The following is a 17,412-nucleotide window of genomic DNA, read 5'->3' on the forward strand; positions in this document are numbered from 1 at the left end:
TTTGGAAAAATCTAAATAAATGATTAGTGGGTAGATTATGTTTTAATTGTAGGTGATTAAAATAAACAAATGTATCATTATCAAAAAGATTTGTAATTTCTTTCATTTCCTTATCATGCCATATCCTGAATGTATCATCCTTGCAGGGTACAAAGTTGGGGTTTCTCCAGATGGGGGTATGGGAGGAGAGACGTTCACTATAAGCAGTGAGTTTATGGGCGCTCTTCCATATTTGTAAACTGTTTGTGATTATTGGGTATTTTTTTAACCTCTTTTAAACCTATGTAAGGCAAGTATTTCAGTTCATAAGGATGGATATCATGAGACGCCACTCTTGTCCATGCACTTACTGGGTTAAAGAACCATTGCTTAATCTGAGTAAGTTGGGCTGGAAGAAAATAAAGTTCAAGATTTGGTAAATGGGAGGTTATAGGTATCTTAATGATGTTAGTTTGACCAATAAGGGAGATAGGAAGTAAGTTCATTCTTTTCAAGTCTTTTGTAATGTTATCACTAAGTGGAAGATGATTAAATTGATAGGCATCCTCTATATTACTGGGAATGTATCTGCCCAAATATTTCATATAGTCTGGGGACAATTTCAGGTTAAATTTGCCTTTTAAAGAATCAAAATCAAATTTGGCATGATTTCGGTTTTAGACTTGATTGATTCTGTAACCAGACAGGCCTCCAAACTGATCTAGTCGTGTAAAAAGTGTTGGAATTGACTGTAAGGGATCTTGTAAGTAAAGTAAAATATCGTCAGCGTAAAGGGAAATGACATGATTCTCACTTCCAATTTTAATATCCTGCATTTGGTCATGTGATCTTATCATTGCAGCCAAAGGCTCAATAGCCAAAGCAAATAATAACAGTGACAATGGAAATCCTTGTGTTGTTCCACGGGATAGCTTGAAGGGAGAGGAGTATTGAGCGTTCGTCTGGATGATGGCCATAGGGAAGCTATAAATAATACAAATCCAGGAAATGAACATAGGGCCAAAATTAAATCTTGATAAAATAACTAATAAATATTCCCATTTTAATCTATCGAACACTTTTTCAGCATTGATAGAAATAGCTACCATAGAGGTGATCCAATCTGTAGTGTGAAAAAGAATATCAAAAATACCTACGTATGTTGTCGGACATTAAATGACCCTGGACAAAACCTGTTTGGTCTGAATGAATGAGACTAGAGGCCACTGATTCAAGACATAAAGTTAAAATTTTTGCAGTGATCTTATAATCAACATTTAAAAAGTGAGATTGGTCTATAAGAGGCACACAACTGAGGATCATTGTCTTTCTTTTTAAGCAAAGTAACAGCTGCTATATAGAGGGACTGAGGAAGTAGCTTTTTCTCAAGACAGGTTGAAATCATAGAAATAAAAAATGGCATTAACTGCTGCGAGAACTGTATACAAAATTCAACTGGGATCCCATCCAATCCAAGTGTTTTACCAGTTTGGAGAGAGTGCATAGCCTTCAAAATCTCCTCTGAAGTTAAATCTTTATCTAAATATAGCCTATTTTCCATTGTTAAAGACGGTTAGGGGATATCTTTCAAGAAAGAATTTAAATCTTCCCCACTATAATGGCAATTGGATTTATATAGTTCACTTTAAAATCCTTTAAATATCTCATTGATTTGAACTGGATCCCTTGTTGTGCAACCATCAGTTACTTCAATCTGCAAAATGGCCTGATCTTCCACTTCTTTCTTTATTTGCCGTGCTAATAATTTTCCTGCTCATTCGCCTTGTTCTACAAACTTTTGCTTCATTTTCAAAATGGTCAGTTCGATAGAACGCGTATTTTTATTGTTACATTTCAATTTTAAATTATCAAGCTAGTAAAGTATAGCAGGGTCTTTGGAGAGATAATGCATTTTCTCCAACTTTTTAATTTCTTGTTCAATATGTTGTAATTCATCTTTGGATTTAGTTTAGAGAGAGGATGAAAACGCTATAACAATCCCTCTAATATAGGCTTTTAATGTATCCCACACTATTAACAGACATATTGTTGAGTCCTGATGCACAGCAGCAAAAATATCTAATTGGGCTTTTATAAATTCAGTCAGAGTCGACTGAGAATATTAATGCAGAATGATTTGATAATGTTCTTGCCAAGTATGCACATTTTGATGTCTTGGAAACATAAAGTGATGAAATGAAGAAAAAAATCAATCCTAGTGTATGTACTGTGCACAGGGGAGTAAAATGGAAAGTCCCTGTCATCAGGATGAGTAGTTCTCCAAATCTCATGAAAGCCCAATTCCTGAGTGTTATGGAGCAGTGCAACAGACATATTGGATAAGGACTAATTAGTAGTTGAGGATCTTTTTTTGTGTGTGAATTGTGTGACCATCAATGTGAGATCATTAATAAATTTAGGGTCATCATGGTTGGGGCAATAGCAGTTTAGTGAAATGATTTCAGCTTGGTCGAGAACGCCTCTAACAAAAATAAATCTACCATTTTTGTTCGATTTAACTTCTTCAGGGAAAAATGGTACCTTCTGCCTTCTGAGAATCGCACCACCTTTACCTGCCCATCTCAGTGTTGTTTCTCCGTGTTAACCCCCCCCCCCCGGTCCAAGCATCACCTGGCACCACCCCTGAAAGACTCAGGAACCAATCATGCAGCAGGTGTTCAAAGAGTGTATAATCAGATCAAGGTTAAAGGGGGTGTGGTCTCTGACCTGATGACATCACCTCTAGGGCTTACCCAGCAGTGTGAGGACACAGGTGAGGACTGCGGCGATGGCGGCAGTGCTGAGACCGACCACCAGCAGCGGTGAGGCCCCCTGGCTGCAGGAGCGGCGGTTTCCGTTGGCGTCACAGTGACAGACTGTGATGGACAACGTGCTGGTGCTGCTGAGAGGTGGATTCCCGCCATCTGAGATCACCACTGGCAGCAAGTGGACCAACTGATCCCGCTGCAGGACACCAAGCTGAGTCAGGACAGACGCTGTGTTGTCTGAAGACAGAAGGATGAGACAGGATGAGACAGTACGGACAGGATGAGACAGGATGAGACAGGACAGACAGGATGAGACAGGGAAGACAGGTTGAGACAAGATGAGACAGGACAGACAGGACAAGACAAGATGAGACAGGAGAGACAGGACAAGACAAGATGAGACAGGAGAGACAGGACAGAGAGGTTGAGACAGGAGAGACAAGATGAGACAGGATGGAAAGGGCAGACAGGATGAGACAGGACAGACAGGATGAGACAGGATGAACAGGGCGGACAGGTTGAGACATGATGACAAAGGTTGAGACATGATGACAAAGGTTGAGACAGGACAGACAGGATGAGACAGGATGAACAGGATGGACAGGTTGAGACAGGATGAGACAGGATGAGACAGGATGAGAAAGGACAAACAGGATGAGACAGGATGAGACAGGATGAGAAAGGACAGACAGGATGAGACAGGATGAACAGGACGGACAGGTTGAGACAGGATGAGACAGGATGAGACAGGACAGACAGGATGAGACAGACAGGATGAGACAGGATGAGAGAGGATGGACAGACAGGATGAGACAGGACAAACAGGTTGAGACAGGATGAGACAGGACAGACAGGACAAGACAAGATGACACAGGTTGAGGCAGGATGGAGAAGTTGAGATAGGATGTACAGGATGAGACAAGATGACACAGGTTGAGAGAGGATCAGACGGGACAGACAGGATGAGACAAGGTGGAACTGTTTTAAGGTGGATCTGGTTTAAGGTGGAACTGTATTTAAGGTGGACCTGATTTTACATTGGAACTGTTTTAAGGTGGATCTGGTTTTAAGTTGGACCTGTTCTTGCGTTGGACCTGATTTTACCTTGGAACTGTTTTAAGGTGGACCTGTTTCAACATTGGACCTGTTTTAAGGTGGATTTCATTTTAAGGTGGACCTGATCTTACTTTGGCACTGTTTTTTTTTTTTTTTTTTTAATAGATATTTTTTGGGCATTTTTAGCCTTTATTTGACAGGACAGACAAGCGTGAAGGTGGGGGGGGGGGGGGGGGGGGGTGACATGCAGCAAAGGATTTCATTTTAAGGTGGACCTGATCTTACTCTGGCACTGTTTTAAGGTGAACCTGATATTACTTTGGCACTGTTTTAAGGTGGACCTGATTTTACATTGGCACTGTTTAAATATGGACCTGATATTACTTTGGCACTGTTTTAAGGTGGACCTGATTTTACTTTGGCACTGTTTTAAGGTGGACCTGATTTTACTTTGGCACTGTTTAAAGATGGACCTGATCTTACTTTGGTACTGTTTTAAGGTTGATCTGATTTTACTTTGGCACTGTTTAAAGATGGACCTGATCTTACTTTGATACTGTTTTAAGGTGGATCTGATATTACTTTGGCACTGTTTTAAGGTGGACCTGATTTTACTTTGGCACTGTTTAAAGATGGACCTGATCTTACTTTGGTACTGTTTTAAGGTTGATCTGATTTTACTTTGGTACTGTTTTAAGGTGGACCTGATTTTACTTTGGTACTGTTTTAAGGTGGACCTGATCTTACTTTGGCACTGTTTTAAGGTTGATCTGATTTTACTTTGGCACTGTTTAAAGATAGACCTGATTTTACTTTGGCACTGTTTTAAGGTGGACCTGATTTTACTTTGGCACTGTTTAAAGATGGACCTGATTTTACTTTGGTACTGTTTTAAGGTGGATCTGGTTTTAAGGTGCAATGGCTTCTAAGGTGGACCTCTTTTATGGTGGACCTGATTTTAAGGTGGACCTGTTCTTAAGGTGGACCTGCTTTATGGTGGACCTGATTTTAAGGTGGAACTGTTTTAATGGAGGACCAGACCTCTATTGTCTCTCAGGGTGAAGTTGAGATTCCTGGTGGCCTCTATGGCAAGAGAAAACAGGAAGTGATGTCCGTTCTCTGGTTCATCACAGTCCACAGCGCTCAGAGTCTCGATGACCTGAGAGGTCAAAGGTCAAACACATATAGAAGGTCAGCTGATGACAGAGACTTTAAACCAATCAGATTTCAGCTTCAGTTTATGAGCAGAGATTTAAAAAAGAACTCATCACCATCACCATCATCATCATCATAACAACCATCACCATCATCACCATCATCATAACAACCATCACCATCATCACCATCATCATAACAACCATCACCATCACCATCATCATCATCATTACAATCATCATCATCATCACCATCATCATAACAACCATCACCATCATCATCATCACCATCATCATAACAACCATCACCATCATCACCATCATCATAACAACATCACCATCATCATCATCATCGCCATCATCATCATAACAACCATCACCGTCATCATCATCATCATCATCATCATCGTCATAACAACCATCACCATCATCATCATCATTATAACAACCATCACCATCATCATCATCATCATCACCATCATCATAACAACCATCACCATCATCACCATCATCATAACAACATCACCATCATCATCATCGCCATCATCATCATAACAACCATCACCGTCATTATCATCATCATCATCATAACAACATCACCATCATCATCATCATTATAACAACCATCACCATAATCATCATCACCATCATCATAACAACATCATCATCATCATCATCATCACCATCATCATAACATCATCATCACCACCAACATCATCATCATCATCATCACCATCATCATAACCATCATCATCATCATCATCATCATCATCATCATCATAACAATCATCATCATCATCATCATCATTATCACATCATCATCATCACCATCATCACCATCATCATAACAACCATCACCATCATCATCATCACCATCGTCATAACAACCATCATCATTATCATCATCATCATCATCATCATCATCATCATAACAACCATCATCATCATCATCACCACCACCATCATCATCACCATCATCAAAACCATCATCATCATCATCATCATGACGATCATAACAACCATCATTATCATCATCATCATCATCATCATAACAACCATCATTATCATCATCATCATCATCATCATCATAATAACAACCATCATCATCATCATCATCACCACCACCACAATCATCATCATCACCATCATCAAAACCATCATCATCATCATCTTTGTCATCACCATCATCATCACCATCATCATCATCGTCATCATAACAACCATCATTATCATCATTATCATCATCATCATCATTGTAACAACCATCATCATCATCATCATCACCATCATCATCATCATAACAACCATCACCACCATCACCATGATCATCATCATCATCATCATCATCATCATCATCGTCATTGTCATCACCACCATCATCATCATCATCATCACCACCATCATAACAACCATCATCATCATCATCATCATCATGTAGATGTCAACATGATGTTCACGTCATGTTTACAGGGGGAGGGGGAGAAATACAGAAGTGATAAGTTAGTCAATCAATTTCATTTATAAAGCCCAATATCACAAATCACAATTTGCCTCCATCACCAACCATCACCGTCATTATCATCATCATCATCATCATCATAACAACATCACCATCATCATCATCATTATAACAACCATCACCATAATCATCATCACCATCATCATAACAACATCATCATCATCATCATCATCATCACCATCATCATAACATCATCATCACCACCAACATCATCATCATCATCATCACCATCATCATAACCATCATCATCATCATCATCACCATCATCATCATCATCATCATCATAACAATCATCATCATCATTATCACATCATCATCATCACCATCATCACCATCATCATAACAACCATCACCATCATCATCATCACCATCGTCATAACAACCATCATCATTATCATCATCATCATCATCATCATCATAACAACCATCATCATCATCATCACCACCACCACCATCATCATCACCATCATCAAAACCATCATCATCATCATCATGACGATCATAACAACCATCATTATCATCATCATCATCATCATCATAACAACCATCATTATCATCATCATCATCATCATCATCATCATAACAACCATCATCATCATCATCATCACCACCACCACAATCATCATCATCACCATCATCAAAACCATCATCATCATCATCTTTGTCATCACCATCATCATCATCGTCATCATAACAACCATCATTATCATCATTATCATCATCATCATCATTGTAACAACCATCATCATCATCATCATCACCATCATCATCATAACAACCATCACCACCATCACCATGATCATCATCATCATCATCATCATCATCATCATCATCATCGTCATTGTCATCACCACCATCATCATCATCATCATCACCACCATCATAACAACCATCATCATCATCATCATGTAGATGTCAACATGATGTTCACGTCATGTTTACAGGGGGAGGGGGAGAAATACAGAAGTGATAAGTTAGTCAATCAATTTCATTTATAAAGCCCAATATCACAAATCACAATTTGCCTCACAGGGCTTTACAGCATACGACATCCCTCTGTCCTTATGACCCTCACAGCTGATCAGGAAAAACTTGGAGGCAAGGGTGTGGCCGCCTAGAAGGTGCTTGTGATTGGGAAATGCAAGTAGATTTAGGGGGAAAGCTTGTTGTTCCCCAGGAAATAGTTTGTACCAAACAGAGGCCTGACATAGTGTTGTGGTCAGTGAGTCAATGGATAGTTTATTTCATTGAGCTGACAGTTCCTTGGGAAGACTCAGTGGAAGAAGCCTATGAAAGAAAAAAGCTTAGATATGCAGACTTAGGAGCAGAAGCTGAGCAGCGAGGATGGAAGACTAGGATTTGTCCAGTGGAAGTGGGGTGTAGGGGATTCATAGCAAGATCAGCTGTCTCGCTCCTGGGGGAACTTTGAGTGCGGGGACAGAGTTTGAGGAAGACAGTGAAGGAAATGTCAGATGAAGCAGTTAGATGTAGTCAGTGGATTTAGATAAGGAGGAATAATGTCAGTTGGGGGCCAGCAGGGGGAACTACTAAGCAGGGTACATAACTCTTTGAGATCAGGTGGAGAGATCCACTTCCTCTCAGGAGGAAATCCAGGAAGAGGAAGGTTATTTAAGTGTGGGAGTGGCCTATTTGAATCCCTTTTGTTTGAGACCATGCTGCAAGGTGAGTGTGTTTATTTATCTCCTTTAACTAACTGTGAAAGGAGATCATATTTCTTCTGTTTTAGCTTCTCTGCATTGGCTCCCTGTAAAATCCAGAATTGAATTTAAAATCCTACTGTTAACTTATAAAGCTCTAAATGGTCAAGCTCCGTCATATCTTAGAGAGCTCATAGTGCCTTATTATCCCACCAGAACACTGCGCTCTGAGAACGCAGGGTTACTCGTGGTCCCTAAAGTCTCCAAAAGTAGATCAGGAGCCAGAGCCTTCAGCTATCAGGCTCCTCTCCTGTGGAATCATCTTCCTGTTACGGTCCGGGAGGCAGACACCGTCTCCACATTTAAGACTAGACTTAAGACTTTCCTCTTTGATAAAGCTTATAGTTAGGGCTGGCTCAGGCTTGTCCTGTACCAGCCCCTAGACACTATAAGACATTGAGAATTTTGTATTGTTCACTTATTTTGCCTTATTTGAGTTACTGTGTTGAAGTGTGGGGTAACACATACACAACTAATATCAAGCCATTGATCATTTTACAGAAAAGAGCAGTACGAGTAATACATAAAGTGGAGGCAAGAGAACACACCAATGCACTATTTATCAAGTCAGGATTAATGAAACTTATTGATATTGTTGAGATACAGACCTTATTAGTTATGTTCAAGGCAAAAAGCAGAACATTGCCAGAAAATATACAAGCAATTTTTGTTTTTACTTCAGAGAATTATAATCACAGAAGAAAATTTGATTTTAAACATCCCTATGCACGAACTACTGTGAAACAAATGTGTATTTCAGTATGTGGTTTCAAAATATGGAATTCTTTAAAAAATGATTTCAAAAACTTGTACTAATATCCATCAATTTAAGAAAATGTATAAAGAAAAAAAAATCGAGAATATGAAATTGCCAGATAAAAGATCTGCTGATGTTTGTTTTTTTGTTTTGTTTTGTTGTTGCTGTTTTGTTTTTTGCCGTTTTTTTTGTTTGTTTGTTTGTTGTCCAAAAAATGTTTCATTTTTTTGTTGTTGTTTTTTTGCTTTGTTTGTTTTTTGTAGACGGTGAGTTGTTGTGTATGGTTCTTCTTTGACTCTTTTGTGCTTTCTACAAATACTGACTGTGAAATGACTGACGGACAGACCATCTATTTATTTTATTGTTTTATTTGTAATATAAGACTTTCTTCTTCCTGCCTCTTTTCGATCATGGAATGAAAGAATGTAATAAAATTGTGACAGATCTTGCAATATTGTTTCCATGATGCTGAATAAATAAAAAAGAAAGAAAGAAAGAAAAAAAAGAAATTTATCATGTTGATCTGTTCTGTATGACATCTATTGCACGTTTGTCCGTCCTGGAAGAGGGATCCCTCCTCAGTTGCTCTTCCTGAGGTTTCTACCAGTTTGTCCTGATCAGCTGTGAGGGTCATAAGGACAGAGGAATGTCGTATGCTGTAAAACCCTGTGAGGCAAATTGTGATTTGTGATATTGGGCTTTATAAATAAAATTGATTGATTAGCTTATATTGTAGTTATGCTATGTAGCGTGTGAAATAGAGTATGGTGAATATGTTAGGAAAGGTAGTATCAGCACTGTTTCTACCTGGAGCTCGCATGTACGAAGCCTGGGTTTGGTTGAAGGTGGCAGTGCTGTTTGGGCTGAGAAAGCCACGTGTAAGTAAGGTAAAGGAGGTTGTTGGGTTGGTGCGGGGAGCAGTGAGACCTGGCATTAGGGGAGTGTCTCTGGAACGCCAGAGATCACTGTCTAGCCTCCTGGAGGTGTCGTGGGACCAACTAGACGAAACACTGATGAAAGGAGGTTCCCACCTGATGACCCCAAAGACATGTTAGTTATCACTGCTCACTGGTCTGTATAGTTAAGCCTTGCCATAATAGCTTATCATAGGGCTTAGGAGGTTATTCACTGAGTGCTGATCCTTTCTCTAGAGCACACACTTCTTGTGCTTATTTGAACATGATGTCTACATGATGTCTACATGATGTTCACGTAATGTTTACATGATGTCTACATGATGTCTACATGATGTTCACATAATGTTTACATGATGTCTACATGATGTTCACGTAATGTTTACATGATGTCTACATGATGTCTACATGATGTTCACATAATGTTTACATGATGTCTACATGATGTTAACATGATGTTCACGTAATGTTTACATGATGTCTACATGATGTTCACGTAATGTCTATATGATGTCTACATGATGGTCACGTAATGTCTACATGATGTCTACATGATGTTCATGTAACGTTTACATGATGTCTACATGATGTTCACGTAATGTTTACATGATGTTCACATAATGTTTACATGATGTCTACATGATGTCTTCATGATGTCTACATGATGTTTACATGATGTCTACATGATGTTCACGTAATGTTTACATGATGTCTACATGATGTTCACGTAATGTCTGCATTATGTCTACATGATGTTCACATAATGTCTACATGATGTCTACATGACGTTCACATGTTTACATGATGTCTACATGATGTTTACATGATGTCTACATGATGTCTACATGATGTTCACGTAATGTTTACCCACTTTGGATGGAGCTGCTCTCATTTCTAGGAACCTGGCAAACTTTATTAGTAATTTAAATCCCTGACAACCCAGAGTTGAGATCAGGACTCAGAGTCGCAGTCCTATACGCCTCTCTGAGCTTCTAGTTCAGTTACCCAGCCATAGTTTTAATAGTTTTATACAAACGGTGTCTGTCCCCCGACTACCTAAATTATTTAAATCCAAAATTAAACAAAGAGGAGTTGTGCATAACAACCTCATAAAAATTAAAACCTCTTCTGTGACAGAAAGACAAAACAGGAGAATTAAATGCGGACTGTTAAATATCAGGTCTCTATCGTCTAAAGCAGTGTTAGTAAATGAATTAATATCAGATAATCATATTGATTTACTCAGACTTACTGAAACCTGGCTGTGTCCAGATGAATATGTCAGTCTAAATGAGCCCACTCCTCCCAGTCATAATAATACCCACATTCCTCGAGGCAGCGGCCGAGGAGGGGGAGTTGCAGCCATTTTTAACTCCAGTCTGTTAATCAGCCCTAAACCTAAACTAGATTATAATTCATTTGAAAGCCTCGTTCTTAGTCTTTTACATCCGACCTGGAAAACCTTGCAGCCACTTTTATTTGTTATAGTGTACCGTGCTCCTGGCCCGTATTCTGAATTTGTATCTGAATTCTCAGAGTTTTTATCCAGTTTAGTTCTTAAATCAGATAAAGTTATTATTGTAGGCGATTTTAACATTCATGTCGACGTTGATAATGACTCCCTGGCTACCGCGTTTATCTCATTATTAGACTCCATTGGCTTCAGTCAGGGTGTACATGAACCCACTCACTGTTTTAACCATACCCTCGATCTAGTTCTGACGTATGGAATTGAAATTGATATTCTACAAGTCTTTACACAGAATGCCTCGCTATCGGATCATTATTTGATTACTTTTGATTTCTTTTTACTCGATTACACACCACTCAGCAACAGTTACTATACTAGATGTTTATCAGGTAGTGCTGTCGCAAAATTTAAGGAAATGATTCCTCCGTCGTTAAATTCAATACCATGTCCTTCAGTAACAGAGGTTTCCCGTACCGACTATAACCTCTCCCGAACTGATCATCTTGTCGATAGCGCCGTAGGCTCATTGTGAACAACACTTGACTCTGTAGCTCTTCTTAAAATGAAGTTAGCAAAGCAAAGAAAGTTCGCTCCTTGGTATAACTCTCAAACCCGTAAGTTAAAACAAATATCGCGAAAATTTGAAAGGAATTGGCGATTAACCAAACTGGAAGAATCTCGTTTAATCTGGGCAGGCAGTCTCAAAACTTATAAGAGGGGCCTCCGCAATGCCAGAGCAAACTATTACTCAGCATTAATAGAAGACAATAAGAACAACCCCAGGTTTCTTTTCAGCACTGTAGCCAGGCTGACTGAGAGTCAAAGCTCTATTGAGCCTTGTATTCCTTTAGCCCTTAGCAGTAATGATTTTATGAGCTTTTTTAATGACAAAATTTTAACTATTAGAGGCAAAATTCATGACCTCATGTCCTCAGATAGTACCTATCTAACCTCAAACACAGCTGTAAAACATAATATATATTTAGATTGCTTCTCCCCAATTTCTCTTCAAGAATTGACCGCAGTGATTTCTTCATAAATCATCAACGTGTCTCTTAGACCCTATCCCAACTAGGCTACTTAAGGAGGTCTTTCCTTTAGTTAACACTCATATATTAGATATGATCAATATATCCTTATTAACAGGCTATGTACCACAGTCTTTTAAGGTAGTTGTAATTAAGCCTCTCCTAAAAAAGCCCACCCTGGATCCAGAGGTGTTAGCCAACTATAGACCAATATCTAATCTTCCCTTTATGTCAAAGATCCTTGAGAAAGTAGTCGCAGACCAGCTGTGTGATTTTCTCCAGGATAATAATTTATTTGAGGAATTTCAGTCAGGATTTAGAGTGCATCATAGCACTGAGACAGCACTAGTTAAAATTACAAATGACCTTCTGATTGCTTCAGACAAAGGACTCGTCTCTGTACTTGTTTTATTAGATCTTAGTGCAGCGTTTGAAACTATTGACCATCAAATTCTACTGCAGAGACTGGATCACTTAATTGGCCTAAAAGGTTCTGCACTGAGCTGGTTTGAATCTTATTTATCTGATCGTTTTCGGTTTGTTGACGTTCATAATGAATCATCCTTACGTACCAAAGTTTGTTTTGGAGTTCCGCAAGGTTCTGTGCTCGGACCAATCCTAGTTACTCTATATATGCTTCCTTTAGGTAACATCATTAGAAATCACTCTATAAATTTCCATTGTTATGCGGATGATCCACAGTTGTATTTATCGATGAAGCCAGAAGAAAGTAATCAATTAAGTAAACTCCATAACTGCCTTAAAGACATAAAAACCTGGATGAGCACCAATTTCCTGATGTTAAATTCAGACAAAACTGAAGTTATTGTTCTTGGCCCCAAACAACTCAGAGACTCTTTATCTGATGACATAGTTTCTCTAGATGGCATTGCTCTGGCCTCTAGCACTACCGTAAGAGCCCTCGGAGTAATATTTGATCAAGATTTGTCTTTTAATTCTCATTTAAATCAAACCTCACGGACTGCATTTTTTCATCTGAGTAATATTGTGAAAATTAGGCCTATCCTGACCCGAAAAGATGCAGAAAAATTGGTCCACGCTTTTGTTACCTCAAGGCTGGATTACTGTAACTCTCCATTATCAGGTAGCTCTCGTAAGTCCTTAAAAACTCTCCAGCTAATTCAGAATGCAGCAGCACGTGTACTAACAGGAACTAAGAAACGAGATCATATTTCTCCTGTTTTAGCTTCTCTGCACTGGCTCCCTGTAAAATCCAGAATTGAATTTAAAATCCTACTGTTAACTTATAAAGCTCTAAATGGTCAAGCTCCGTCATATCTTAGAGAGCTCATAGTGCCATATTATCCCACCAGAACACTGCGCTCTGAGAATGCAGGGTTACTCGTGGTCCCTAAAGTCTCCAAAAGTAGATCAGGAGCCAGAGCCTTCAGCTATCAGGCTCCTCTCCTGTGGAATCATCTTCCTGTTACGGTCCGGGAGGCAGACACTGTCTCCACATTTAAGACTAGACTTAAGACTTTCCTCTTTGATAAAGCTTATAGTTAGGGCTGGCTCAGGCTTGCCCTGTACCAGCCCCTAGTTAGGCTGACTTAGGCCTAGTCTGCTGGAGGACCCCCCTATAATACACCGGGCACCTTCGTCCTATTACTGCATCTTGCTAACTCGGCCATTCTGCATGTCACTAACTCGGCTTCTTCTCCGGAGCCTTTGTGCTCCACTGTCTCTCAGATTAACTCATATCACAGCGGTGCCTGGACAGCGTGACGTGTGTGGTTGTGCTGCTGTCGTGGTCCTGCCAGATGCCTCCTGCTGCTGCTGCTGCCATCATTAGTCATTAGTCATACTTCTACTGTTATTATACACATATGACTATTGTCACACATGTATACTGCCAGATATTAATACATACTTTCAACATATTGTACCACAGTAGCCAGAACTATAACTATAATATTATTACTTTCAATAATGTTGTTGTAAGCTACTGTCATTACCTGCATCTCTCTCTCTCTCTCTCTCTCTCTCTCTCTCTCTCTCTCTCTCTCTCTGTCTCATTGTGTCATGTGGATTACTGTTAATTTATCATGTTGATCTGTTCTGTACGACATCTATTGCACGTCTGTCCGTCCTGGAAGGATTACTGTTAATTTATCATGTTGATCTGTTCTGTACGACATCTATTGCACGTCTGTCCGTCCTGGAAGAGGGATCCCTCCTCAGTTGCTCTTCCTGAGGTTTCTACCGTTTTTTCCCCGTTAAAGGGTTTTTTGGGGAGTTTTTCCTGATCAGCTGTGAGGGTCATAAGGACAGAGGGATGTCGTATGCTGTAAAGCCCTGTGAGGCAAATTGTGATTTGTGATATTGGGCTTTATAAATAAAATTGATTGATTGACTGATGATGTCTACATGATGTCTACATGATCTTTTTATGACCTGTGTCAGATTCTGAATGTTGTCAACATTAGTGTGTGTGTGTGTGTGTGTGTGTAAACGAGGTCGCTGGTCCTGGTCATGTGACCTGCAGTCTGGATTAGTTGAATGTTGATGGAATGTTTGGACGAAGATCAGAAACAGAGATGATCTGAAACATTTTCAACATGAAGAACTCTCGGTTCATTAATCTGAGGGTCAAAGGTCATGGCTGCTGAATTTAACCCCACTGAGGTCATCCAATGTCTGTGGGAATTATTTAGGAATTTTTGGTGGGGGGCAATTCTTCACACCTTGAGGTCATGACTAAAGGAAATGTCCTGTTAACATTAACATTTTGTTGGGGGGGGGGGGGGGGGGGGGGCAATAAGCACCCTGTCTGTTAAACACTTTCGGGGGGGCAGTCTCCTTTTCAAATGTAGCAGGTGGGAGCAACCTGGGTTCAAAGCTTTCTTTGGGTATAAAGGTCTGTAGAGTCTGAAGACTGTCAGAGAACTCTGTCCCCTCTCTCCATGCGGCATGTTTTAAAGAAACTTGATTCCTCACACCGAGTCCATCACTTCTTCAGAGAGGAGAGTTTCCCTCACATGTCAGTGCTCACATTAACCCCTCAGGTCCCCCTCATAAAAAATCACAATTTTCCCCTTTGGGACGTTTTTCGTCCTTGTTGAAAAACAACCATAAAAATATCATATATTGATATTTTTTCTACTTTTTTCCCCTTAAATCTTTTAACGGGGTTATACATCCCAAATATTCATTCATTTTGAGGATCTTTAAATACGAATTACTTTACATAGAGTCACTGTTACTTTTATGAAACAATACAAATTCTGATTTATTTTCTATAAACTAAAAGCAAGACGGAAAATTGTTATTTTTTTTATTATCATAGTCTGGGATATGTGAATGATGCAGTGTGTAACAGTGTTTCCTCTCCATGTTGGATGAATGAAATGACGAGTCAGCCGAGCTACATGCATCTATAATTTCTGCTCCGACTCCAGGTGCATAAACACACTGATCCACTCACCCAAATAAAGTCAGTTTGATTTTTGCTTACTCCATAGATTGCATAATCTTGTGCACATGGGCTTTGATAAAGTCAAGTTTGCTTTTATATCAGTACTTCAATAAGTTATCTGTCTCTGAAGTACAGAGCAAATGTAAAAAAAACCCATTACTACCAAGGTGCACACACACACACGCACACACACACCAGATTAACACCAGATCTCTCACTAATAAGACCTTCATTTTAAATGACCACCCAAATTTAATAAGGACTTTATTCATGAGTTTTTGTCTGATGAAGTTCAATAAACTTTTGTGCTGTAGGGACTTCAATATTCATGTTTGTTGTGCAGCCAATCAGCTGGCTAATGAGTTTAAAGGCCTCTTGGATTCCTGTGGTCTCACTCAATCACTTAATGGTCCAGCACATGAGCATGGGCACACTCTTGACCTTGTAATTTCTCATGGGCTTCCAGTCTCCCTCAGAGAAATAGTGGACACTGCTATCTTGGATCACCTTCCCATTATTTTCAACTTTGCTGCTCCCCCACCTGCCAAGAGGCCTATTTCCCTCTCTCAGCTGTATGGTGACAGTGGGCTGGTTTCTCCCCTTTGCCCAGATAGCCCACTCTCTGCTTTCCACTCCACATGCTCCACGATTCTGGACTCAGTTGCCCCTCTTTGGCAAAAACGCACCAAACCCAAGGCAGATCCCTGTGTGAATGATTCCACCTGTGCGCTCAGGCAACAATGCAGACAGGCTGAACGGCAGTGGAAGAGAGACAAACTACATGGAGGAGGTGAAGTCTAAATATCTGTCCTCTATCATAGCTAACAGCTCTCATCATCCAAGGGTGTTATTTAACACTATAGACTCTGTCATTAACACATGCCCCACTGACCTGTCTGATGCTTCCATGGCAACATGTGAAGAGTTTGTTTCTTTTTTTCCTGACAAAGTGGCATCTGTTAGGCAGAATATTAGTAATATCTATCTCTCCTGGTGATGTGTGTGCTCCTCCTGCACCATCTGCCATTTTCGAGCAGTTCGAGACAATTTCGCTGTCGTTTTCCACTAAGGTGGAAACTATGGCGTGAAACCTACTAACTGTCCCTTAGATATCATTCCTGCCAAGTTCTTAAAGGAGGTTTTTCATTCTGTTGGGTCAAGTCTCCTTGTCCTTATTAATTCCTGTCTTAGTTCAGGGTCTGTCCCAGCTGCCTTCAAACATGCTTTGGTTAGGCCCCTCCTAAAAAACCCCATCTTGACCCCTCTGTGCTGTCCAATTTTAGACCCCTCATTTGCCTTTTCTTTCTAAGGTCTTAGAAAAAGTTGTTTTTATACAATTAAAGTCATTTTTAGAGATAAATTCTGTTCTTGACAAATTTCAGTCTAGTTTTAGATCCCGACATAGCACCGAGTCAGCACTGTTAAAGGTGCACAATGATATTGCCTTGTCTTTGGATGCTCGGAATCCCGCTATGCTGCTGCTGCTGGACCTCACAGCGGCCTTTGATACAGTCGACCATGCAGTCCTTGTATCTCGCCTAAAGCAGTATGTCGGCATCTGCGGCACCGCTCTTCAATGGTTTAGGTCATAACCTGGCCAATAGGAGCTTCT

The 17,412-nt window shown here is 39.9% G+C and overlaps 1 protein-coding gene across 1 annotated transcript in view; it reads right to left on the reverse strand.

The window, feature by feature from the left end:
- Positions 1–17,412, reverse strand: part of LOC125902723 (cadherin-7-like) — a 61,081-nt gene that overhangs the window by 3,094 nt on the left and 40,575 nt on the right. The window contains exons 9-10 of the mRNA XM_049599273.1: positions 4,845–4,962; positions 2,733–2,984 (exon numbers count right to left, since the gene is read on the reverse strand). Coding sequence (XP_049455230.1) covers positions 2,733–2,984; positions 4,845–4,962 — 370 coding nt within the window. The remainder of the gene's footprint in view (positions 1–2,732; positions 2,985–4,844; positions 4,963–17,412) is intronic.

This window comes from Epinephelus fuscoguttatus, linkage group LG15 (genome assembly GCF_011397635.1).
Source record: "Epinephelus fuscoguttatus linkage group LG15, E.fuscoguttatus.final_Chr_v1".
Classification (NCBI taxonomy): domain Eukaryota; kingdom Metazoa; phylum Chordata; class Actinopteri; order Perciformes; family Serranidae; genus Epinephelus; species Epinephelus fuscoguttatus.